General features: G+C 38.9%; 1 protein-coding gene across 4 annotated transcripts in view; it reads right to left on the reverse strand.

Annotated features, from left to right (window-relative positions):
- The window catches only part of TASP1 (taspase 1), an 87807-nt gene extending 67448 nt beyond the window's left edge, over positions 1–20359 (reverse strand). For all 4 annotated transcript variants that reach the window (XM_055725795.1, XM_055725793.1, XM_055725794.1 and 1 more), the window contains exons 1-6: positions 20271–20359; positions 16649–16866; positions 14787–14854; positions 13191–13259; positions 4830–4950; positions 3299–3383 (exon numbers count right to left, since the gene is read on the reverse strand). In XM_055725795.1, coding sequence (XP_055581770.1) covers positions 3299–3383; positions 4830–4950; positions 13191–13259; positions 14787–14854; positions 16649–16793 — 488 coding nt within the window. In that variant the 5' untranslated portion in view covers positions 16794–16866; positions 20271–20359. The remainder of the gene's footprint in view (positions 1–3298; positions 3384–4829; positions 4951–13190; positions 13260–14786; positions 14855–16648; positions 16867–20270) is intronic.
- Between the last annotated feature and the right edge of the window lie 4833 nt (positions 20360–25192).

Raw genomic sequence — 25192 nt, forward strand, 5'->3', positions numbered from 1 at the left:
CAAACTCACTTTGTAACATTTATTATAAAAATGCAGCAATCACTCTGAAATCACTGTTACGAAGTAGAAATCATTCTGAAGAAATACAGAAGAGAGATAAAAGGTGGTGCAAGTCTTTACTCTAGGCACTTCCTTGACTATGCACTGCCCTGCAAGTTACACAACGTACATATCCTACCTACAGTACTGTAAAACTGTGAAGCAATTACAAATCCCTGTATCCCCGAAGGGGGGGGAGAGGTAAATGAACAAACAAACCAAAAACCTAAGAAAGGATTCTTTCCCACGTGGGTTACTATTAATACTGAAAAATGGATACAGACATGAACTTAAGATATCAGTAGTACTAAGGAGTTCTAAGAAAGGAGACATTTAGGTGTATTGGTACCATTCTGCAGTTCTTTCATATCTACGCTTAATAGTAAACAGACGTAAATAACCCTTTTCCCTCAAGAAGGTCAATGATTTGGCATAAGGAATAGAAAACCTTCGAACATATTACTACAAAACATCTGACCCATTATTCTGTGACAAAAGACCACTTCCAGAGATCCATCCAATACGCAATAGTGCAATTATAACAGTGCTTTCTTTTGTAAAGTTATACAATGAATAGGAATATCTTATATCATAATATGTAAAATTTACAAGTTCAGTATTTTCTGTTCCTGCACACACAGGCAGAGAACATCTTGACATCGAGCTGAATAAAATATGGCAGAAAGATGTAAGGACCTTAGAAGTTTCAACAAATGAACTCATACATTCAGGGATTTAAGTTTTCTAAGTTTTAATTTGGATAGCGGGATTCTGACAGCAAGACACTGATCCAGAATGACACACTCTACAGAGCAATTTATAGCAAATTGGGTACATCAGTTAGGACACTTAATCACTTCTTCCCAACAAACTTACCATCTCAGAATAAATAATTCACACTCATTAGAATTTCTTCTACTCAAAATTAGAAATGTACCACTTTAAATTGGTTTTGAATTGGCACCATAAAATTAGGTGCTGAACAAGGGGTTAACAGGCCAAACTAACTGCTTCCATGTGTTCTTCTACAGACAAGAATCTCCATAATGCCACTTCTACTAATCTCTCAGCTCTTGTATTTTTCTAATGTGATCACGTGCTAAACATTCTGACCAGAAAACATTAAGCTAGCTTAGATCATGCTATAGAAACAGCCTCTACCACTAGGCTTCTTTAACAAGACAGGTTCTTTGGCTAAGCATAAGATTCTCCCCATACATTATTTGCCCATAAGAAACAAGACGGAACTTGTGGATCTTCACAAATAAAAATCAGTTACTAAAATCCTAACACTTGGTAGGAATACCAAAATACAGCTGTTCTCTTGTCATCTGACTATACATGTTCCCAGCTTGTGCAGGAATATATTTCAGTCCCAAAACAATAATGTATCATGCCAAACCCTGCCAGAAAGGCAAGGTATGAAATTGTCAATAGTCACCACCTACACTGAACATGAGCTCTATCGTTCTGAACTTGGGATACCCTGTATGTACAGAAGCACCAACCAAAGCAAATCTAAAGCACAACCCATTATATATCCCGCTGTTATAGACTGTTCCCAGGGTAACTTAATTTGCTCTAATTAAATGTACATTAAAAATCCAGAATAGGAGAAAAGGAAATTAAAATATGTATTAGGTAACTCAGGTCCACAACATTTGCAAAATAAACTGTAGGTGTTTGGCTCTGAAGGCAGTTCACCTCTTGCCTCAAGAGTTTGAGCTCCCATGTCTTTAAAAGCATCCGTTAGCCAAGATCTTGCAGAGTATTTGAAAAATTTAGTCTTGTTCTTCGAGGGCAAGAGAACATAGTTTCTTTTCCATTCAGTTATTTTTAAAATAATAGCAGCATTAACGAGGTCATGAAGTTACAGCAAACATGCTAAAATGCCCAAATGCTCTTCCTTACAACAATTCAAGAAGACACTGTGATGATACAAAGAAAACTAAATCAAAAGTGCTTGGTCCTGTAGCTGACTTCAGTACTAGTTCTGGAACACCAAAAATAACCCATCTCATTTGACATTCTCTTTAATGTAACTCAGCCAAGCCCCACTTTCTCCTGACATCCCAAGAAAACAGCTACTAACAGCAATTGAACTTCACATTCCTGTTCCTTAGTAAACTGCTCCTCTGAAAAAAATAAGTTCTCTCACCAACTACCGTTACTGTTTCTTCATTAAAGAAAATAAATTTAAATGCAAAATCTGCCTGTCGATGGTTTGGTTTCAGGGTGGCTTTTTCTGATCTATGAGCTTCCTGTGCAGCATGACAGAACACTGAACTAGCACATTTTTCCTGGTTAAATCACAATACTATACCATCCAGCCACATACTATTTGGCTAATTTTATAGAGTAAGAATAACTTGGGAAGTAAAATCTGTGAATCTAAACATAAGTATTTTAAACTACATAAATGCTGGTTTAATACATCTGCAAATACTGTAGTCCATTAGTTAGCAAATGGCACCAAATTTCTGCAACAGGTATGATAACTGAGCATAGCAGTCAATTAATATGAATGAATCATTCAAGTACTCTACTTGTCAATTTAAGACACTAATGAAAATACGAGGGTTTTAAGAACAATCGTTTCTGACTCATTTCCCAGATCCTTTCCAAAATGATGCAATATTATTTAAAGTTGTTATGCATTTAATAGTCACCTCTTCCATCTAAGTACTATACCCGTCTCAATAAAGGAGTGCATATTTCAATTGTTGCTGTAGATGCTATTAAATCTATCTTTAAAATAATTTCCTATTTTGGCAAAAATAACAGGAAGTTACAAAACACTGCACATTTCCACACCATAGATACAAAATAAAGCCACAAAGACAAGGAGGAAAGTAGGACTCTCTTATATACTCGTTAAAAACTACGTTGCCTCTTTCAAAAGTAGACAGAGGCAAAGGCAGTAGAATTTCATTTTAATCTTGATGTATTCAAGGATTTTTCAAAATGCTACAGTAGCAAACATAAGAATTCAGTATGATGTAACTGGAAATAATCACACAGACAGAAATTATCACAAAACGATGGTGCCATCTATTCACAATACTTCATTCTACCCACAGCATCATCAAGTGCACAAGATGTTTCAAGATCAGAGAACAAAGCTTATCTTCTTTTTAAAGGCACACTATTGCTGGTATGTGAAACAGCACCAGCCTTCTTGGGATAAGATATAGCCTTCAAACATTGCATGCAGAGAGACAAAAGACCAAAGTAAAGTCAAGCAGAACAAAGCAATTACCAAGGTGGAATTCTGCCAGCAGAGAGTTTTCCCTTCTGCCCTTCACACAACAATCTATTTGCAACTGAAACTGGGTTCTTGATTCCTGAAAGGAAAAATTAGCAAAAAATGGGAACACGACATTAAAATATTTTTCCACATAGCATTGTAGTGTTCATTTTAGCAATGGAAGTCAGCTTCCTTCAATTTCCAACGCTTTGCCAAGTTATTAAGAGATAACTTATGTTTCAATTTAACAACAACTTTTATCAGTTTTTCCTTCCCATGTTCTAATAGTAGCGATAAAGCCTTCTAATAAAAATCAACACACACGCACACTTTTGTTTTTTTTAAAGAAAGAATCACATTAAAAAATTAGGACTGACCTCCTACCACAGATCTCAAATTAATCCATGATATTCTACAGGCCAAAGGTATTTTGTGAACATTAATTTATCAAAATTAAAGGAGCTTTCATTCAAACCTGTGTGGTCAGCACAGGGATTATAGGATTTAGGCTTAGCTTTCTCTCACTCCCTCCTTCCCCAGGGCTGGAAGGATACATTTTCTAACAAACAAGCCTTGAAACAATTATATTATTTATTTCAGTTTGTATCTATATAAGGAAATTATTGCCACAGATTAGAACTATTCTAGGATAAAGAACAAAGCTTGAAATGGTGTCAGAAAAGCTATTCAATAGTAACAGTTAAGGCTGTTCAATGTACTTAACACAAAACCTCAATAATCCCTATCTGGGACTGTATACCTATACTTGTTTTGTACAGAAAGCTAGAGCTACCAAAAAAAAAAAAAAAAAAAAGCAAAAAAAAAAAAGGCAGCACATTAGTTCTCAGATTAAGTAAGTCCCACATGCAAATGCATGTAACCTTGTAACAGTAACACACAAAATAAATGCAAATGTAACTGATCATGCAAGAGAAATTATAATGAAAAAAAAATCTCCAGCATACAGAAATTTTATGTCCCAAGCAAACAGCTTCATAGATGAGCAGATGCACGCATTCTCAAGAATACATGAAAGCCTTCGGTCTGGAGGCTAGCACACTATAAAGGAAACCTTGGTCCCTCAGGATCCTAACTTGACCAACTTAACCTAAGAGATCAAAATATCAACTGACCTTATGATTGAGTTATATACCAGTAAGTTCTCTGAGGAGACAGAGAACAAAAACAAACATAAAGCTGCATTTAAATGCTTGTAAAATTATTTTGTTAATAATTTCATTTTATTTTAAAGTTATTCTACAAATTCATCTGAGAAGGCTCACTCCCACTGTGAATACTGTAGAGTACCATCACACAATCGTTCTGCATCAAAGGATTAACAGTGAACTAATAAGAAAGTATGTTACACAAAACAAACCTAAACAGTAATTCAGGGAGCAGGAATGCCTCCCCATTTTTTAAAGTGGGCAGAATTTATTTAAATAAAGCAGTATGTACAATGTCCTCCCTCCCTCCAAAAAAGAACAACATTGATCTTTGTGCTTAGATCAGTAGCTAGCAATGAAATACATAGTTAACATACCACTCAGTGCTCCAACTGCTCCAAAATTTAATGACTTTCCATCCATTATACTGGCATCACATTCTATCTCACCCAGAAGGTTTAGGTTAGACCCCAATCCTGCATTTGTAAAAGGAGAATCCTAAAAATAAGAACAAAACACTGTAAGGGCACATCCATAAAAGACTAGATCAACACCTTTATATAACTGATCTGATGCCACTGATCTTGCAGTGCACTTTCTTATTCTAGTAATTTAACCTTCCACACCAAAAACAACAGCAATTTGAACAGGGCATCCCAAATTACTGTAATGGATACCTTACATTCTCTACAGAACATGATATAACTCAAGTGCAATAATGCGCTAATACAAAGACCAATCACCCAACAATTTAAGCTAATCATTTATATGCAAGCAAAAGCCTTACAACACGAGTGAAAAATCCCTCTGTCCCTCCCCCAAAATGCACACTTCATTTGGTCCCTAACCCATCAAGTAACATTTAAGTAACATCTAATAACTGCTGCACAGACCACAGTGGACCTTTTAAACTCGAAGCATGACACAGCAGCAAAGCAGAACCGTACCTTTCCTTAACATTCTAAGCCTACAACTGCAGCTATGCATGCAGAAATAAAGAACTGGCATCAGTTAACAATTCACTTCGTAAAATTTCTATTTGAGCATTATCTGAAGGACAGTCATTACTGCAGCCTGGAAGCTTCTTGAATAAAAACCAAGACTTATTTCATAGAAAGTATGGAACAACATTTAATAAGCTGATTATAAGCCTAAGTCCTCCTTTATTAGCACCCTCTGTAGCATTTTGCAAACTCAAGGTTCTTAAGAAGTTTTGCATGCCAGAATTAAAACCACACATTTTTGCCCCTCCCATTTCATCAGAGCATCCTCAGGACTTTAAAAACACACCATTTTAAAGTAGCACAGTTCAGGATTCTCACTGCCAACTCAGTATAATCCCCTCTTTCTAGATGCAAACACAAAACGAAGACAAGACAAAGAAACAGCCCAGAACAGCCAAACAGCAAAATTTCAGAGACGCTGCATACTTTCAAAGCTTCATATCTGTTTTTATTACCACTGCATAACAACCTGATGCAACAAAATGTTGTCTAGACCACATGTCAACACACCAATGAAATTCAATGGTCATACCTTTACAGTACATGTAACAAAAGCTGAATCAGAAACAAATCTAGTGGAAATAGCTCAAAGTTCTGTCTTAAATGTTAACTGATTCTTTTTTGTACATACTGCTTTGTAATGAATACAAGGAAACAAAAGAAAGAGAGCACACAGAAATGAAAAATAAATGTGATGCAAGTCAGCTTTTGTTAACTTGCAAATGAGCAAGTAGTGAGTGAATTCTAAACCTGTTTTGCAAGATGTTGATTCTAATTTACAGAGATATTTAAAGTGTTCTTAGTGTTTGAGTCCCCAAATCAGTATCTTCCTGAAAATTATGAATACGTAACACATGATTAATACATAGTCATGAAACAGCCTAATCTTTCCATGTTCACCTTATAACTATTCTTTACTTTCTGCTTTTTCCTTCTGCATCCAAGAAGTAGCACAAGATTTTTATCCCATTTTATCCCATCCTCTTTTATCCTATACCACAACAGATCTTCAAATTCACTGTTTATATTCATTGTGGTGTTCATTTTGATAGGTATGCTTCACAGCAAGTAAGTAAATCTGAAAAGATTTTAGGTTAATAAAACATTTGCAGTTTAGTGCACAGGGAGTATCTTTCCCTAGAAGTGGGTGAGGAGGCAGGAATATGATTGAAAAAGGCTACCAAGATGACAGCCTTGAAAAAGTAGAAGACTGTAGCACAGCCGCTGGCTTAACCAACTTCATTGCTCCCCAGGCTCTACAAGTATGAAGAAAATTAAGTCAGTGAAGTTTAGAACAAAAGGAGCAGAAAAGTGATAGAAGGAATGTGAACATGAATGGTGAAAGGTACTTGGAGGACAAAGTAAAAACAGGAATGCATTAGGATGAACAATGCCTGCTCCTAGTGCTGTCCAAGTTCCTTGCCCATGGGTAATCAGAGTGCGTAGACCTGCAAGACTGGAGACAAATTTCTAATATTCTGTTCCAAAAACGTTCACTCAGTCCATTATACTCAAAAGCATTAGCAAAGAGGAAGAATTTCATGCTCTACAGATTTTTCACTGCCACAAAGCAAATATAGCCGTTATCTTAAAAGCAGATGTCATAGCCAAATAAAGGAAGTAAGAAGGACCCATCAGAACAGAAGCCCTAGTAACACTGTCCAGAATCCTTCTGCAGTGAAGACACAAAGCTCCCCACCATCTGATAAACATAATAATCAAAAAAGAGTAGGGAAAAAAATACAGGATACAGAGTGGCACTAGCTCACTTTATTTCTAAAAATCTAGATGTGCTTGATGCTTTAGCATAGCACTTTCACTGGCACATCAAGGCACCTTCACTGGCACTCCAAGAGACAACTTATTCAAAGGATCTCAAAGCAAAGGGAATGCCACTTGTTTCTCCCTACAGAGTATTTATGAGACTACTACAGAATGTTAGACAAATAAGAATTCTAAACCAACAAGATGGTAGATGCATATCTGGCGGCATAACTCTTTCATTTCAGGACTCAGAAGGAATCTTACCAGTACAATCAGTCACAACATGAGTAACTTGTCCAGTAAAAAGAAATAAAGACCAAAATCCAAGCGCCTGTTCAAAACCTCTGTGGAGTTTTACTTAGCTTTAAAATCAGACTGCACTCAATTAAGAAGATGGTCTCAGAATTGCCCAGAAGATGGTATACTCTAACTTCACAGCTCTGAAAGGTGATCTGATAACAGCTTTAGACAGCACAGGAACTGGGTGCGAGTACATGGAATTTTTGATACCTACCTGAGTGTCTCAGAGATGAGATATAAAGCCTTTAAAATAAGACAGGGAAAAACCTTTACAAAAAATGGAAACAGAAATTCACACCTACTTCTACAAATAGGCAAGGACATGAAATACACCACACAAATACATCTCTTTCTGAAAACAATCTCTGCAAAGTCTGACCAAAAGATTTCAAGACTCTGATATACAAATGGAAGAATACCACTTAATTTTCATAAGGTGTATTTTGAAATGAAAACTCAAAACCTTCAAGGAATGCAGAAACTTTATTAAAATAGAAGCATGCATGCCTTCAAAGGGGAAAGAACATAAACTGAACTAACTGAAGCACTCTCTTCATACCCTCAGACAGAAAAATGCAGTACCGCAATAACCATATGACTACCATAGGAGGGGGAAGAACCCAATCAAAGCATGTATCCAAGGAGGAAAAAGTTTATAATACAAAAGGTATCTTCAGGAATATACTTTTACTTAAAAAGACAAGCAGAGATCAGCCTTTGTATTTCTAAAGACACTGAAAAAAGACAATGAATTAAACCAAACATGAGCTCTGCATGTTAACACCAAGCCCTTCTAGCACAGGAAAGTAAAAGGAAGAGGAAAAAGATAAACAAATGGCTATTGAAAACATTCTAACAAAACATAAGCTTTCAATTATGTGAAAAATACTACACTACCTGGCAATTACTCCACCACTGAAGTATAGCTAACTTAGTAAACCTGTAGTGAAGAAGATAGTACAATGCTTTAAGATGTGAAACAAGAGTTTCATTTTCCTGTTATCCATCTTGTAAAAACTCTCAAGCTACCAAGGGTATCAGTTTTATTTTTAGAATCCTTTTAACTTCAAGATGTATTTACAAATGTTTTGGCAGCAGACACAGTCATGCTGAAGTTTCTAGCTGCGGTCAAAGTTGGAATGCTTGAAGAAATTATTCAACACTATAACACCAATGGTCCTGAATTACATCGAGGCAAACAGTTACAATACTCTATTTTCAATATGCATTAAAGAACATTCCATCCATCTTCAATACAGTTTTGGCCATGGTTTATTTGCAACTTTTAAGAGGGATTCAAAGTCTACTACATAATGTAATTTTGAAGTTTATTTTTCTGTGGGAATTTAGTGGCAAGAAGTAAAAGTCTACAAGGATGAGTCACGTCCCTTTCAATTACACAAGCTAAAATGTTTTCAAAGAACACTTTTGTCACAGATTACTGTTAGCCACTCTGCTGCAAAACATCATAGTATTGCTTTTAACTAGAATTAACAACTTCCAGTTCATTACCCATTAAAAGTTCATGTATGGTGACTGCCTTAATACAACAAGGCTGCTAGCACTGTGCTTTCATCTTTAAAGATAAGTCCTTGGGACTAAGATTGTATACTCAAAAATCTTAATTACTATATAACTGATAAAAGCAAAGAAAAACCAATTCAACAAGAAACAAGTTCTTTCACTGCAAAATTTTGCTGACAGCCACAGAAATCCACTGCTTGAGTATAGCAAAAGATTCAAAATGCCCTTTGCATTGATGAACAACAATAACAACAACTTCACAAAAGTGAAGTCATTTGAGCAATTTCAGTAGCAAGGAGATTGAAACTCAAAATGTGACATCCGCTTCCCCAACAATCATACTGATTTCCAATTTAAATGATGCTCATAAAGTACATTCTACTGAAGTCAGATTAAAGAAACAAGTGATCTACACACAGTATTAATACACTTAGACTAAAATCTTGTAAGTTTGAAATCTTCATCATTCTTTACAACAAACTTATACCCTTGCCTCCAGTACCTGCATCTGAACAGTAGACTTTATAAAGTGCTCTATAGTCAAAGAAAAGCTTGAAATTGCACATTGTTCTCACACAGCCATAAATGCTACCAGCATGTGGTTTTGCTGGAAACTGCAACAGGACCTCCTCCTCCTCCCCCCAGAAAAGCTGCCCAAATCCCTTTGTGTTTCAGAAGAAACTCAGACTTCATATGGTGGCTGATAGCAAGAGTACAAAAAGAAATGGTACTGCAATAATGTCTTTGTAGAAGCATGCAGTTTACATGATGAGTCTTATGAAGCACCTTGTCCAGACCCATACTATTACCAAGAGCTGAAAAAAGTAACACATTCATTTGTTTCTCCGCCATGACAGCATTCACAAACTGGAAAACGTAACTGCCTTTAATCAACTTATCAAATACTGCCGATGCTTACAAAGACCAGCACACTTATTTTAACAGTGTTCTGTGTCAGCTGCTCTTGCTACTTTGCAAAAGAGATCTACCTTTTCTCTAATTAGCTATTATCATTACCATCTTAATCACAGAACACTATTTCCACTTGAGATTCATATAGTCCAATACAGAAAGGCTGCTCTTTCTCCATTTAGAGCCTGCAAAAATAAAAGAAAAACCAGAAAGCATACCACAAGCAAACTGTCAGCTTGCTCATAAAAGATCAAGAGCAAGTCTTGTGCCTCAAGAAGTCTTTGAAGTAATGCCTCTTGGATTAGCTGAAATTCTGTCTAATAGGAGTTGTGTAATTGAGCGGAACTAAGAAAAAAAAAAATACTCATCTTTTGTGACACTACCACAAAAAGATATTTGTGCCATGCAAAGACTATAGATTTTTTGAACACAGCATTAGAAGTCCTAGAGAACTGTAAAAGTGATTATTTCTGATAAACTCACAGCACTGTGTTCTACCAAGAAGTTACAGTGTAAAATACAAAGGAATCTGTTATCACGTTATACAAACTTTGGTTGTTCTGTATCTTAATCTCTATTACTGACACATGTAAACAAATATTTTTTTTATCAGATTTTCACTATGTATCTGCCAACCCAAAACGCTGCAGTGCTTTTTGTAAAGTCACTATTTTTTCCTGCATAAACAAAACAGTGATAGCTCACTAGAGACAGTCAACATACAAACCTACTTTTTTACTCATAAAATTTTGTTATTTATGAGAAAAACTATGCTGTTTGGTTTGTTGATTTGCCACATGCAGTTTCTATTTTACATAGAAAAACATCAGGATTAAAACAGAAAATGCAGCTCCAGAATTCACAGATGTCTGTAGGTGGTGTTCAGTATGAGATATGAGTAGATACAAACCTTTCAACATTTTGAAAGCTGACAGACAGGAATTTCGCATACCAGATTCAAAAAACTGCTGCTGCAAACTACACCATTTTCTGAGTGTACCTTTGATATTTTTCCCTTAATGTAACTGCATAGCTATATACTTTAATTTAAAAGAAGCCCAAATCCCAAGCCCAATATACTTTATACCAGTAACAGAGAGAACAACCCACAATTAAGAGGTTAAATAAATCACTTAATGAATAAATGAAAGCTAATAATTACATTAATGGCAACAGTACAACCTGAACAAAATAATATTTAACTTAGAAACTGGAAAAATGGAAAAAAATAGGTTTTTTGCATCAGTATACATAAAAATACTACCTAAGAGAATTATAAAACCTGGAAGCAAAATGATGGCAGGCATCACCACAATACTAGCAAGACATGAGGAAAAAAAGGTTTCCGATTGGAGTAATTTCATTAAAATGTTTTAATTTCATCTTAGAACTGTAACTTCTTACACAGATGTCACTTCAGAGTGTTTAAATCTACTAAAGTAAAAGAAGAAAAGTCTCTTAGGGATAACAAAAACAGGTAAAATGTATACCCTAGGCACAGCTGCAAAGAGATATATAACTGTAAAGCTTCTTAAAACATTTCTTCAGTGTAGCTCAGGAACATGATAAAAATCACAACACTAAGTGGATTTCCCCCCCACTCCACCCCCTGAGGAGGAAACTGACACACAAACAATCTTGTTGAGTAACAGCAGCCTCAGCTAGCTTACGGAAGTGCATTATAAATAACCCCGTTAGAGAGATACCTTTCGTTTTCACCAACCTATATTCTAATGTGTAAGATAACACATGAAAGCATATTTGAACAGCTCAGTGGAGACACCAAAAGTACTGTTTAAAGCCAAGAAGCTTGCCAAGTTAAAACTATGACTGAAGTCCTGGCTCCCAGTCAGCATGTCCACCACATATTAAAGTATGTGCTGCCTGCCTTACACTAACCCTGTCAGGTATGTTAACACTTTCCCAACTTATGTGTAGACAAATTAATTGCTAATCCTCTAAGAGTAATAGCATAAACTCCAAACCCAGGAAATTATTTTTACAGCACAACATTTACCTTGCCTTCCTTCTTCACGAATAAAATTGCAGAGAAAGAAGCAATTACTCCTTACAGGAGAAGAGGAATACTTGTTTCGATCATTACTGCCATGAAGGTTGGGTAGAGCTGGGACAATAACCAAACTGCCTCATTTATATCCCAGAAATTCTTTTAGCTTTACCTCCTTCTACATTACTTCATAGGGACCCTTCACTAAAGTCTGATGCTATAAAAATCTCACCACTCCAAAAAGACACTCCTCCAAAAACCTCACAAACAGGTGCTCACCTCTTAATCATTATCAAGACTATCTTAATTAACTAGAACCATTTTGTAATAAAAGCATTACTTGTCCTATTCTTCTACACGTATTTTGTCATAAAAATCAGAAAAAAGGATTATCTTGCACTGAAGTCACATTTCTCTGAACAGCTTGCTTCTAGTCTCTTATACTGTCAGAGATGATACACGCACAAAGTAAAAAATGTAAGAAAAAAGCCTTTGGGAAGTGCATTCATTTAAGCACATAGCAAAAGTATGCTGTGGGACAAATAAGAACATAAAATTCCTCCTTCATTTTCACAGAGTACTTTAATTGGATGGAGAGACAAGCAGCATTAAATTTATGCATTGTTTCTGTAGAATTACCCTGAAGAACTGAAAAAGTTATGAATAACACAACCCAAGAAGGCAGACTCAGAGACAGTTACCTCAATATAATTACTACATGACAGTGTTAACAGAACTACTAGAGACTAACTACATTAAATTCTTTGGATCATAATTTCAAGAAATGAAGCATAATTCAGTGTGAAACATTGAAGAAAAAGAAAAGGAATGAGGAGTTACCCTAGAATTTATAGTTAACGTATGTGACCAGTAGCATGATGTTTTTCCCTACCTAAGAAGCAGAGCCAGTCTGCCGGTAGCTCAGTAAGTCAGAAATAAAGTTCCCTACAAAGTGTTCAATAAGCCTTTAATGACTGTAAAGACTATCTGATAAGGCATACCTAAGATGACAACCAAACTGCACCAACTAGACAACTTTTATTCAGTTTGCATCTTTAGAAAGTCTTTAAATAAATTTACTCCAAAATACAGTGGAAAAGCAAAAGATAAAATTAGTGTACCACAGAAATGCAAATCTCAGTAATTTTCCGTTTGAATTAATACCTTCCTACAGAAAAATCTGGCAATCTACCTGAGAGACATTTACTACTAGTCAGAAATCATACCTCTAATTCTATAAGTGCTGCAGTCACTGCATCTGTTGCAAGAGCACCAGCCTGTAGCTTTTCAATTGCCTGTAAAACAGAATTTTTAGTTGATGATTAGGAAATTCTAATATTCTGTGACTAAGGCCTACATTTTCCTAGTCCTGTACAAAACAAAATCTTCACAAAGTTAGTTTACGATGTAAGAGGGCATAAAAGTAAGAAGCACTAGAAATAGTCAGTATGTACCTTGCAAGGGCAGATCTGAATGCATGATTTTACTACTCCAACATTTCAACACTGCATTTAGTAGCAATTACTGTGTGATCAAATTTATAGCAAAATAAATTCTTATATCTGGTGTCTTCAAACACGTAATGTTTCAGTCCAGAAGTTTCTAATTTCCTTCCAAGATTGAACAAAAATCCCTAGTACCATATATTCATGCAACTGTCATGAAATTCAACAGAATCTACAACCTCATCTGAATGCAAACACACAAAATCAAATCAAATAAGAGAATGTTATCGTCAAATTATATACGCACACAGAAATGAACTTCTGGAGCTTATTATTTCTTAGATCTATACTGGACAAGACCCCACACTCAAGTTCTCTCAGGGAACCCAAGAAAACAACTGGCTGCATCTTTAGTTGCAAGACAAACCTGCAACTGTTTGTTCTTCATGGAAGTTGTTTATGATGGCTACCTACCTTAAGGAACCATAAGGAGTGTCAAATTACTTAAGATTCTATGACAAACAACATTTTTTCACACATAATTAGCTGGAAAACAATATCATCAGGGTTAATGCACAACTTTAAGGAAGCTAGTGTTAAATTTGGATGATTTTTGAGGCTTCTCATTACAAAATTAGATCAGTATTAGGATTGAGCAACAGAACTGTAAGATGAAGTGATAGTTGTCAGAGGCCAGCTCTAAGACTTGTAAAAAGCCTGCCAAGCTCCCCAGCTCCTTCTCCCTGGAGAAAGCATAAGGCATTAGAAATTTTGGAGACAGGTCTTTCAGCTTCTCATTCAACACTCAGCAGACAGGACTTGCCAGTTACAAAGCTAAGATCTTGGAGGAGATAAAAAAATAGTAATTTCAATGGAAAAATCTTGCCATTTCTCCTTTTCCAGCTTTGGGAAGAGAGTTTTAATTTTTTTCTTTTCTTTTTCCTGTTTCTACCTCCCCTCCTATTAAGTTAAATCAAGAAGAAAAGAATTCTAGAAATCCCTGCATTCACAGAACAATCTGGATGCTAGTTTAAATAAATTCCAAAAACAGCGGACATTGATGAAATGTGCTTGGCACCAGCAACCCCAGAGCCTCGGAAACAGTGCATGAAGCTGAAGGAATACTCAGTGTAGGTACCACCATAACCTTCTCCTTTTGCCACCCTGTTCCTTTGGTGTCTGCTGTTTGCCACCACTGATGGGAATGTTGCTGCACTGACTCTGTATCATATTAACTGTTACCGCTCCATTTTCTCTCTAGAAACACATACAGTCTGAGTAGTCAACGCAGACAGGGCCATTCACACTGAAGGGACAGTGCTACCGAATACGTTTCTTGTATACCCACTACAAGACCGTACAGCTGGTAAGACATACCTTCTGACAGGCTCTTTTGCACACATGCTTGTATTCTTTAGCTTTGGATTCGGAATGATAACCTGCACCTACAATTAAGGCAAAAGGAGAAGATATTACACTACCTGCCAAACTGTAGCTTTTGGTTCGCATAATTAAGACAGAGGCAGATACAGCCTTCCTTAATCTGGATTACATTGGCATTTCCTTTTTGTATCAGTGTTTAACAATTTTATGCATTCCAACGTTGATTCAAATACATTCAGTAAAATATAGGATACAGAGCATATATGCAGAAGCACACAGCTGTAAGTCTCAGCATCATGCAATCTCTTTCTATAAACACTGTCCAAGAGACTCGCTTTTTGCTCATTCTTGGAGGACTTCCAGCATAGCTTTTTTATTTATTGTCCATTATTGGGCAAAAAACTCAGGTTTAAGTCAAACTGCAATTTCCTTTTGACCACTGATTTGCAAGTTTGCAGTTACCATTCTGCTCATCTTCTCATGTTTACGCTACATTTTTAGAGCTCATTACTCTGACTTCAGAAGCAAAAGAGTTCCTTAAAATAACAACAATCATATATTTTTTTTTCATCTTTTTCTCATTTTCAGTCTTTATTCTGCCCTGTTTTGCACCCACTGTGCCCTGCTTCAATACCTGAAAAATTTACAAACGCCTGCTATTTGACTAAATGCAGCATCAGAAAAATAACAGACAAGACTAGCACACCAATATTTAAATTCCATTTCTTCTGGTTTTGCGTACTTTGAACTTTAAAAATATGTTTATATTTATCTCAGCTTTCCTTTCCTCACCTTTAGAAACGTTAGCTTTGAGAAACTCTAATAAAGTAAGTTCTAACAGTACTAGCAAAAGAAAAAGAAGAATTTTAAACAAAGTAACCCAGTAAAGGACAATATATTGAACAATTCTATTTGCTCTTAAAATATATACCAGAGTCATCAAACATCAACCCAGAATAATTTCTTTGAGGTTTTTAGGTTTTTTTACCTTTAAGGATTTTATAAACCAAGTAGCATGTCGTTTTTTCAAGTATTTTAGGTGTCACCAGGCTACTCCTGCTCAATTTCACCTCATGTCATCATACATATGCTATAACAAATACACAACCAGATACAAGCATCGCTAATATTTTCAAGATTAATAGTATTTATGAAAGAACCTATCAGAAAAAAAATTGAGCAAGACACACATAACATCATTTTTGTATCACATCTGAGTAGATGACCTCTTCATTACATGTGGAAAAAATAAACAGTAATTCTCTTAAATACAAGCAAGATAAAAAAACATTAGACTTGGAAGCAAACTTTCAAAATGGTAAAAAAAAACCCAAGTTCTGCAACAAATGACCTAAGGAGGTTTCAAAAAGCCTTAACTAGACTGTACTTATGGACAAGTTAAATAAGAAACAGCTTTTATATATATACATATATGTATATATATGTATATATAAGAAAAGTCAGTAATGAAACAGCTATGTTTGATCCTATATAGTATAAAGAAATAGACTGAAAGATCTCTCACATTCTGTAGGTTTCCCAAGTTTAGCAGATAACTGCATAATTTGACATTTTATAACCATTTAAATTTAGGGATTTTGTTTGGGGTTTTCTTTGTCAAGAAGAAAAATTAAAAAAACATTCAGAACACCCAAAGCCATACATTTTTATTAACAGTTTTCAAGATCCTCCAGCCAATGCAACTTCCAATCAAACTCTTCACTCCCAGATTTACACCCAAAGTTAATATCACTTCATTAACATACTAGTAGTCCAAAGTCAATACAAAATTTGAGTGGATATTTAGTTTATATATGCACTATTTCCATTCCGGCTGTTATGCTTCTGCAGCTTACCTGCATGGACAAGCACAAATCCCACTCGTTTCCCTCTTTGGGTTTGCTTTGTTTCGGGCTCTTTGACCACCACTTTTACAGCTGTAACCTGAGACGATTTGGAAGGTAACACTTCTACTGAACTTATCCCCTTCTCCATGATCATACATTAGGATCACCATCTTCTACTGGAAAAGAGCACCTTTCCATTCAAAAATAAACTCTGGAGAAGAATCATCCTAAAATCAGATCACATGCATACATTAGATACTGATTTCAAGAAATAAATTTCATACAAATAACTTCAGAAAGAAACATTGGAAGAGAGGTTTGCAACAAGGAGAGTATGCCTCTTGAAATAAGCTTCTAAGTCCTGCCTCTTCCCTAGCTACCAGTATTAACGAGACTTAAAATAATCAAAGTCCATGTTGCAAGTTGAAAGCAGCCTTTTCGTTACAACTTAACTTGAACCTAATGATCTTTCCAGACATTGTAGGGAATTATTGATATAAAGCTTGCCCATGACTAAGAGAAAGCTGCTTCCCATGGTCTCCTTTTATTCAACAGTACAACTTGTTCTCCACCCATCACGCTTAACTAGTTTTTAATGTGATAATCCTCCATAGCCACAATCTTTACTTCTTAGAAGTGTCGTCCCCTGCTTGTGTGGAAAGTCCTAAGCAGCACTGTAGCAATGCTGGCAAAAGCTGAAATATTGTATATGTGGTTGCACAAGAGAATCCCCTATCCTCAAATCACATGAGGGCATCTGCCTGTGTGATTTTGTGTCTACATTCCACATAGGGGATATAGAAACCATGCATTAACACGAATTCAATAGTCATATAAGAATTTATGAACATGTGCTCTAGAGAATCATGGCATGTGAGTAACACTTAAAAATGCTGTACCTTTTCCTTGCTTTTGCTCTACTCTTCCATACTTTTTCATTCCTTAATCTTATTATTCTCCAATAATTTGCAGGGGGAGGGAGGGATGGAAAGACACTAACTTTTTTTCATGGCAAAGTATTTCTAAAAAAATGCCAAATAAACCTAAAACAGTGAAAGTTTGCCTAGACAAGCCTAAGGATTATTAGTGAACCACAACATGCTTAAGTTAATCTCAGATAATTTAGTAACCCTATTTGGTTTTGATCTTAACCTTTAAAATGTTAATCTGATTTAACATTTACAGACAGTTAATGGAAAAACTGTCAGTATTTTCTAATATACAAAACAAAAAAAGCTCACAAGTACAGAACAATGTATTTTTCAGGAGTCACAAAAGAAATTCACTGTATTTACTGTTCCTCTTATCCACAGCCTAAAATCCTGACAAAATACTGTTTCTCTAGTTCAGCAGGTAAAATTAAAACCAGATATTCTACAAGTTGAATTAATTCAGGAAATGAAAAAACATAGTGTTACTGCACGAACAGAGAAGACCTCTATAACATATTAAGACAGTCCAATATGTCTTTCACTCCTACCACATTGAAAGGGACTATTTGTAACCTAGGAATACTAGAAAGCGAATAGAATTTAAAAAAATGAGAGGTTTAATACATAGGATTTGAACCACAGATTTTGCAAATGCTATATGGCTTATTCCAGTAATTAAATACCACTCCATTTAAACAACCAAGACAATGTAAATGCTGTTTAGCAAGATTCAGCACTGGTGCAGAACAGACAAAGTTGTTGGTTTACCACAATCATCTTTTCAATAAAGAAAATTATCATAGCTTTCTAGGAAGTTATTTATTTCCACTCATTGTTTCTTAGATGCTAAATGTGTATCAGTATCTTAACATATTTATAAATTTGCATTTTAAAATTAAATATGAACTTGTTGTTATAGCTATAAATATATGTATTTATACAAAATAAAGACCACTACAAATACAGAGACTCTACAGAAAGAAAAAGATTTATGGACTATATCCCATTGTAATGGTCTGCTGTATAAACTTCAGAGTAAAATTAAAGTCCTAATCACTGCATTTACATCCTTTTTTCTAATAATAATGAAGAAAGTTTGGGCAGCCATGGGTACAGGCTGTAAGCTGAAACACAGCCTGCTTCCTACAAACTCTTGTGTTGCTGCATCTTATCACACCACACAGAATGTCATTACAGAAACAAGGGGATGATGAAGACTTAAGCAAAATGACACAGGAGCAAGTGAGGAACCTATACTCCTGCAGAAATGGAAGAAATAGTGTGGTGATAGTAAAAGCAATAGTGATGCTTAGTTAAACTGGCTTTGAAAATGAAGATACAGGTGCCACTTAAAGACTAATAGCGTAACTCCAGACTGAAAACCCTAATTAGATTTTTGCACATGCTCAGGTCTGAGGATTCACTTATTTTTACCAAACAACGTATAATCAACCTAGCTGAATAATTTTCTTCATTTCATAACACCCCTTCCACTTCAAACTGTTCTTCAAGTCCTTTCATATTTCATTCACAAACCCGCAGCTTCACTTTGTAAGCTCTCGTTGGACTCAACCTTTCCCTCTCTAGTGTCTTGTTGGAGTTATCTGTTCTCCTCCCTCGCCGTCACACATTTAAACTTCTGACCTCATCCCTCCTTGTTACACAGCTCACTGCTGAACACCTGTGCAGACCCAGAAACAGTGGAGGAATACACACCCCAGTTCCACTCCTGAAGAACATGAACCACAACGCTTTTATCAAAGTAGTTCAAAACACAGAACTGAAAAAGTAACTCTGAATCCTACACAGGCACTCAGAAAATATAACTAATGCGAGTGTAGAAAGAGCTGCTTGGCCATTCCCAGTGTGCTTGGCACGGCCACTACAGCTGTTCCCTCAGTCTGAGGTGACCGGCACTGCTCCCCCCTAACTCCAAGCCCTGCTGACACTCGAGGCACAGCAAACTGCTCCATAAAGCAGGCACGGATGCGGCACAGGGAGGGGGGCACGGGGACGTCCCCGTCCCCACCCCGGCAGAACGGAGCTCTGTGTTTCAGTCAGAGGCTGGAGCGGGGCTGCCCGCGGAGCAGCAGGCCGAGAGGGAAGCGCCTCACGGCGCCCGCGGGCAGCCGAGCCCCCGGCAGCCCTGAGAGACCAGCGGTAACCGGGAAGCTGACAGGGAACGAGCAACCGACAGCCACGGAGCAAAAGTAGAAAAGAAACTTTTATTGGGGGGGGAGAAACTCGCCCAGAGCGGCCGCCGCCCCACGGAGACCCCTGGGGGGGCCCGGGCGGCCTCTCGCTGCCTCAGCCCCGCAGCGCTGCCGGCGGAGGAGGCCGGGGCGGCCGCACGGCGGGAGGGGCCGCGGCCCCCCAGCCCCGTTACCGCCTCAGGCAGGCGGCGGCCGGCCCCACCATCGCCATAGCGACGCCCGGGGTCATCGCCCCCCCCCCCCCCCCCCCCGGAGGTAGGGCCGCCGCGGCGGGGTGACGTCACCCAGAGGAGCCCCCGCCGGCGGCGCGCGGACCGCTGGAGCCCGCACGGCCGCCTCACGGCGCGGCCGTTACGCCCCATAACGGCCCGCGGAGCCCCGGCGCGGGGGTAAGCGGGCGCGGGGAAGTGCGAGAGGCCGGGCCGGGGGAGGCGGGGAGCGGCGGGCTAAGGCGGGGCAGGGCGGCACCAGGCGCCAAGCACTCACCCTCCGCCGCCGTCAGCCTCGCGCACACCCGGAACCACCCGCCCGCCCGTTGCCTCGGTGAGGATGAGGCGTCCCGCCCGCCGCCCCCTCCGATTGGGCGAAGCGAGCCAGCCGACCGGAAAGAGCGTCAGCGCTGATTGGCGTTTCGGAAGGCGAATGCGGCGCCAGCTGCCCCGGGAACACCAGTCGGGGGCGGGCTGCTGAAGGGCGCCTCTCGCCTCCTCCCCTCGGGGCGGGCGGAGCGTGCTGGGGCTCGCTTGGTGCTTGTCGGGCGGGCGCTGCTGGCTGGGGTGGCTCGGGAGGCGGCTGTGAGAGAGCAGGCAGCGGCCAGGCCCGGGGGGGGGCATCAGCTTCCCCAGGAGGTGGTGGGAATGGCGACCGCGGCCTCCCCGAGGGGAAGGCGGCTGTGGGGGCGCTGCGCGGCCGGGGCAGGAGCAGCCGGGGGGAGCGCCCTGCTTGTCCCGGCCGCCTTTGCCGGGCCGCTAGGCCTCCAGACCTCTTTTCCCTCCCGCCCCTTGGGTAACTTCCTCACAGACGGCTCTTTCCACCGAGCAAAACCTCTACACCAAGTGTGCCCAGTCCCTGAGGGGTGTTGTGTGTGAGAAGCTGGGTTGTGGTTTGGGGCTCTTCACCCTGTGCCCAGGAGATGAGTGACTTCTGATAGCTGACTGAAACAAAACAAAATTTATCGATGACAAAACCATTTTGTAATAGTCCTATCAGGAAACTTACAAAATAATTGGGTATTTTACATCTTTCTGCTTCAATGGGCATTTGAGTCGTGTACTGGTAGAGAGAATTTCAGTACGCTTTGCTGTAAAGGAGACTCAACATGATTTTGTAAAGCTATGTTCCCAGGAAGGAGAGCATATCTAAGCCCTGTTTCCTTGATAACTTCTCAGATGATCATCACATCATGTAGATGTGAGCCTCAGCAGCCAGCTGTGTGCATGCTTTGTTAGCCCAGTCCCCGTTGCCTGCAGTTCCTGCCTTTGCACTTCAGAGCCCCTGCTCTTTGTAGGACTGGGAAACGAGACCAGATGTCCTTATGGACTTGATTAGATCATCGAGTACATTTATCTTAGCTGACACCTCAAATTCTCATTTGCAAAGGTCAGCTTTTTCAAGTTGAAACTGTGAAATTTTTACAAGATCAAGACACGGTGGCTCTCTTTGCAGAATTCACTAAAGAGGTTTCCCTGATCTCTCGCTCAAGCTCCAATGTGAGCAGTGATAGGATGTGTTTTGTATAAAAGATTCTCTCGACCCCTCTAGAAGAAACAGATTTCAACTTCTCCCCATTTTTCTTTTCCTAAAAGTGAGCACGTGTAGCTGTGGCTGTGCTTCCTGCCACAGTGAACAGTATCATTTGCTCTTCGCAAACAAGCTGTCAGGAATTTACCTGCTTCAGCCAAACTACATCTTTACAGGGAATTTTTACAAATCTGTAGAAACTGTACTGTAGAAACAGTACTTCCTCTGACACTGATTTCATTCACTAGCCAAAATACATTTCAAAGCAAATAATAACCAGTAATAGATTACTTACACTTCATACCATCATTACCACACAAGACAAACATAATTTGGTCTCAGTTGCATATGTAGTGAATGTATTTTAGCCCGTGGCCACCATGTTGCACACAAGTTATATCATATATTAAACATTAACAGAAACTTGAGCACTGAACTGCCAAGAGCCAAACAAAAATTGTGGAAACTAACCTTTTTACCCCCAGACTTTATTCCACCTCCACTGTGTCCTAATCTTTCTGTGTAGGATCTTCCCCAGGCACTCAGAAGGCTTGTTTCTGGCCTGCCTTGTAATCACAGAAACCCCTTTTATGTCTTTTCTCCCAATAAATAACAATGTGCTTCCATTAATTTTTGTACTATTGATGTGATTTTGTTTCAATGACCTGCCTTAAATTTTTTTTAGCCATGCAAAAAAATGTCAAGAACAAATGCAAGTCTCCTTTTTCAACACACATTTTTGGCACACAAAACTATGTGGCTTATGGAGATCAGCTTTTGTCTTCCACATTACCAGGTGCTTCCTCTTCTGTTGGATAAAACTACAAGGAAGTAACGTGAAGTCCACAAGCCCTTAGAAAATCCTTGGCCTCCTTTCACAGATCTTATGGTGAGGTCCAAATCCCAGTTGTGAGTTGCTCTGTTGCCAATTATTTTTTTAAAAGTCCTCGTTATTCTTCACAGCGATGCTGAAGTGAACCAAGAAGATTCCAAAAAGTACTTGCTTTGCCTCTCAGGCAGCAATAGTCACATTTGAGCTAGGACAATCTGATTTGCGGGGAGGAGGAGGGTGTTGTGCAGAAGTATTGCAACACACTTGCCTTCTGGCTGCAACCTTTCTCTGACACACAATGTTGGCCACTATGAAAGCAGCTTTGATTTGATCTTGTGCAATAATCTACGACCTGTATAAGGTCCTACACGCCTTCTTCCCCCCACTTTCCCTTTCTCTGTCCACCCCTCCTGTCTGTTGGCTAAGAAAGAGGCAGCACATGTGGCTGAAAGTCAGCTACACATATTGTGACTTGACCCTCCTGTCAAATCTCCTTGAAGTTGGCCAGCAGGTTCAAATTACGAAGGTAGGCTGACAGACTGACGGCTGGACAGCGTGATCACGGAGCCCGGCTTTAGGGGGGAGAAGCTAAAAATGTTGTCAATGTTTGGTCCTACCCTATTCTCCAGGAGAACTGGATTTCAAATCCAAATGTTTTCACTTGTCTTTTTGAGGCTTTTACTTAATTTGTCCCTTGCTGCCAGTGACAGTTTCCAAACTGGCTAAGTATTTCTGGTGTTTTTCCTATTTTCTGGTCCTTGCTTTTCTCTAGATTTGTGTTGCTACTCCAATAAAATGTGATCTCATTCTGTAAATCATTCCTCAGTGTACAGGTTTGAAGTGAAAGACTTCCTTTATTCCTTTTACAAAAGTTTCCAGCTGTGTTTTAACGCCTGGTTTTAGTTTTGTTCTATTTCTTGTTGATTATCTTAGATTTCTTGCACTTTGTGTTTCAAAGCAGAGTCTACTAGCGTTACTTCCTGATTTGATAACAAGCTTATTTGCTGCTTTAATTTATTCTGAATAAAAGTGGCTGTCCAAGCCCAGAGGCTTCAGTGAGGCTTCATCTTACTTGCTGTACTATAATTAAACCATTAATTAAATAAAATCTGAGGTAAGCATGCAGACATGTCTAAATTAGTTCTTGGAACTTAAAATATTGTTTTAATACCAACACCCTCCATTTCCTGAAAGAAAAGCTCAGAGAGGGAATACTTTTGGGGTTTTTTTTGACCAAATGTTGAGTGGGGTGATCCCACGTGCTCAGCAAGAATTTAAATGCATCTGCAGTCAGGCAGACCCACAGACATTCAAGCAGGTACAAGCACATCCCCACAAGAAGCATTTTAACACAACACAGCTGGAAACGTCTTTGACCAGGATTTTGAGAAGTGCTCTGCTCCAGAGGTGTGAGCAATACTCAATTAGGAGCTGTGTGCAAGGCGTATGTGTTTGCTGTTAAACTCAGTGAGTTGCTTAACACCCTGTCAAGCAAAATCATTTGCCTCGGCTCAGGGAAACAAGATGAAGTCCAGCCTCTCTCTGCTGCCTCACAACTCCCATTCAGACCCAGCGGTATAAACCCATCAAACAGGGTCAGGGTGGGTGCTCTATACACGTCCTATAGTTCCTCCACTGAGGAAATGCCTTGCAGAGAGAAATTCTGGAGCTTCTTTGAGTAAGTCTAGGCAACACTGTATGCATCTATGAGGTTCTGTCAAATCAGGCCCACGTATCTGACAACTTACATTCATGGAGTCATAGAACGGTGTGTTGGAAGGACCTTAAAGATCATCCAGTTCCAACCCCCCTGCCATGGGCAGGGGCAAATTCAGATACTGGTTTGTTACAATGATGTGGACAAAGTACAGAGAAACCATTTGATACTTTTGCTAGTTACAACTCATCCAAGACTGCTGGATTTTCATTTATAAGAAAACATAACTTCATTAAGAAACCTGTAGTGAAGTAATTATTCAGCTGCTCCACTTCAAGGCATACTAGAATTTGGAGTTGGAGGTGCTAAGCTGTGGCCCTCAGGTGCAGTGACAGAATATTCAATTTAATAGTAAAAGACAAGAAAGACAGGCTTTTCAGCACGGCTTAGGTCTCCTTTTTAGTAATTCTTTAGCTTCTTGCGGGGCACCAGAGAGCCGCTTTGAAAAAAGAGATCCCGACCTCACAAAACCACTCTGTCTTTGCTTCACAAAAGGAGGCATTCCTGGCAACAAAGAGCTGAACCTCTGGCTTGAGAGGTTTCAGTGCCTTCGGACACCTGGTAAGGACACAGATGCTGAGAAAAGGCTATAGAAGAGAAGACTCACATCCCTCTCCTATCTCTTTTGACCCAGATGAAAGGACAACCTTCAACAATCAATTCAAGACAAACTTGGCACTTAAAAGAATTTGTCTGGGAAGTGGCTATGTGGGGGAAAAAAAGAAAAGAGAAGGGAACAACAAAAAAGGCAAGCACGAAATGTATTGACCATTGCCCTATATTGACCATTCCAGTTTCATTTAGGAACTTTGTAGAAATGACTTGCAACAGAGAAAGCAGCCGAATGCACCAAGTACAACAGGAACTGTTAACTGAATGATTGCTTGCAAAAAGAGAATTAGCATCTCAAGGCCATTGTAAAGGCTGGAATCAATCTGCTCAGATACCACATTATTAATCCCCCTGAAAGACTGGCTGATCTTTGCAGGTAGCATAAATAAGCCTGCAGTCTTCTACAGGCATGCTTGTTTCCTCTGCATATGAAAAGGCCCCTTCTTTGACTTGCAGCCAGTAAAATAATGTTTTTTCCAGATAATGAGCCACTTCACATGAGGAAAA

This window comes from Falco cherrug, chromosome 13, assembly GCF_023634085.1.
Source record: "Falco cherrug isolate bFalChe1 chromosome 13, bFalChe1.pri, whole genome shotgun sequence".
Classification (NCBI taxonomy): domain Eukaryota; kingdom Metazoa; phylum Chordata; class Aves; order Falconiformes; family Falconidae; genus Falco; species Falco cherrug.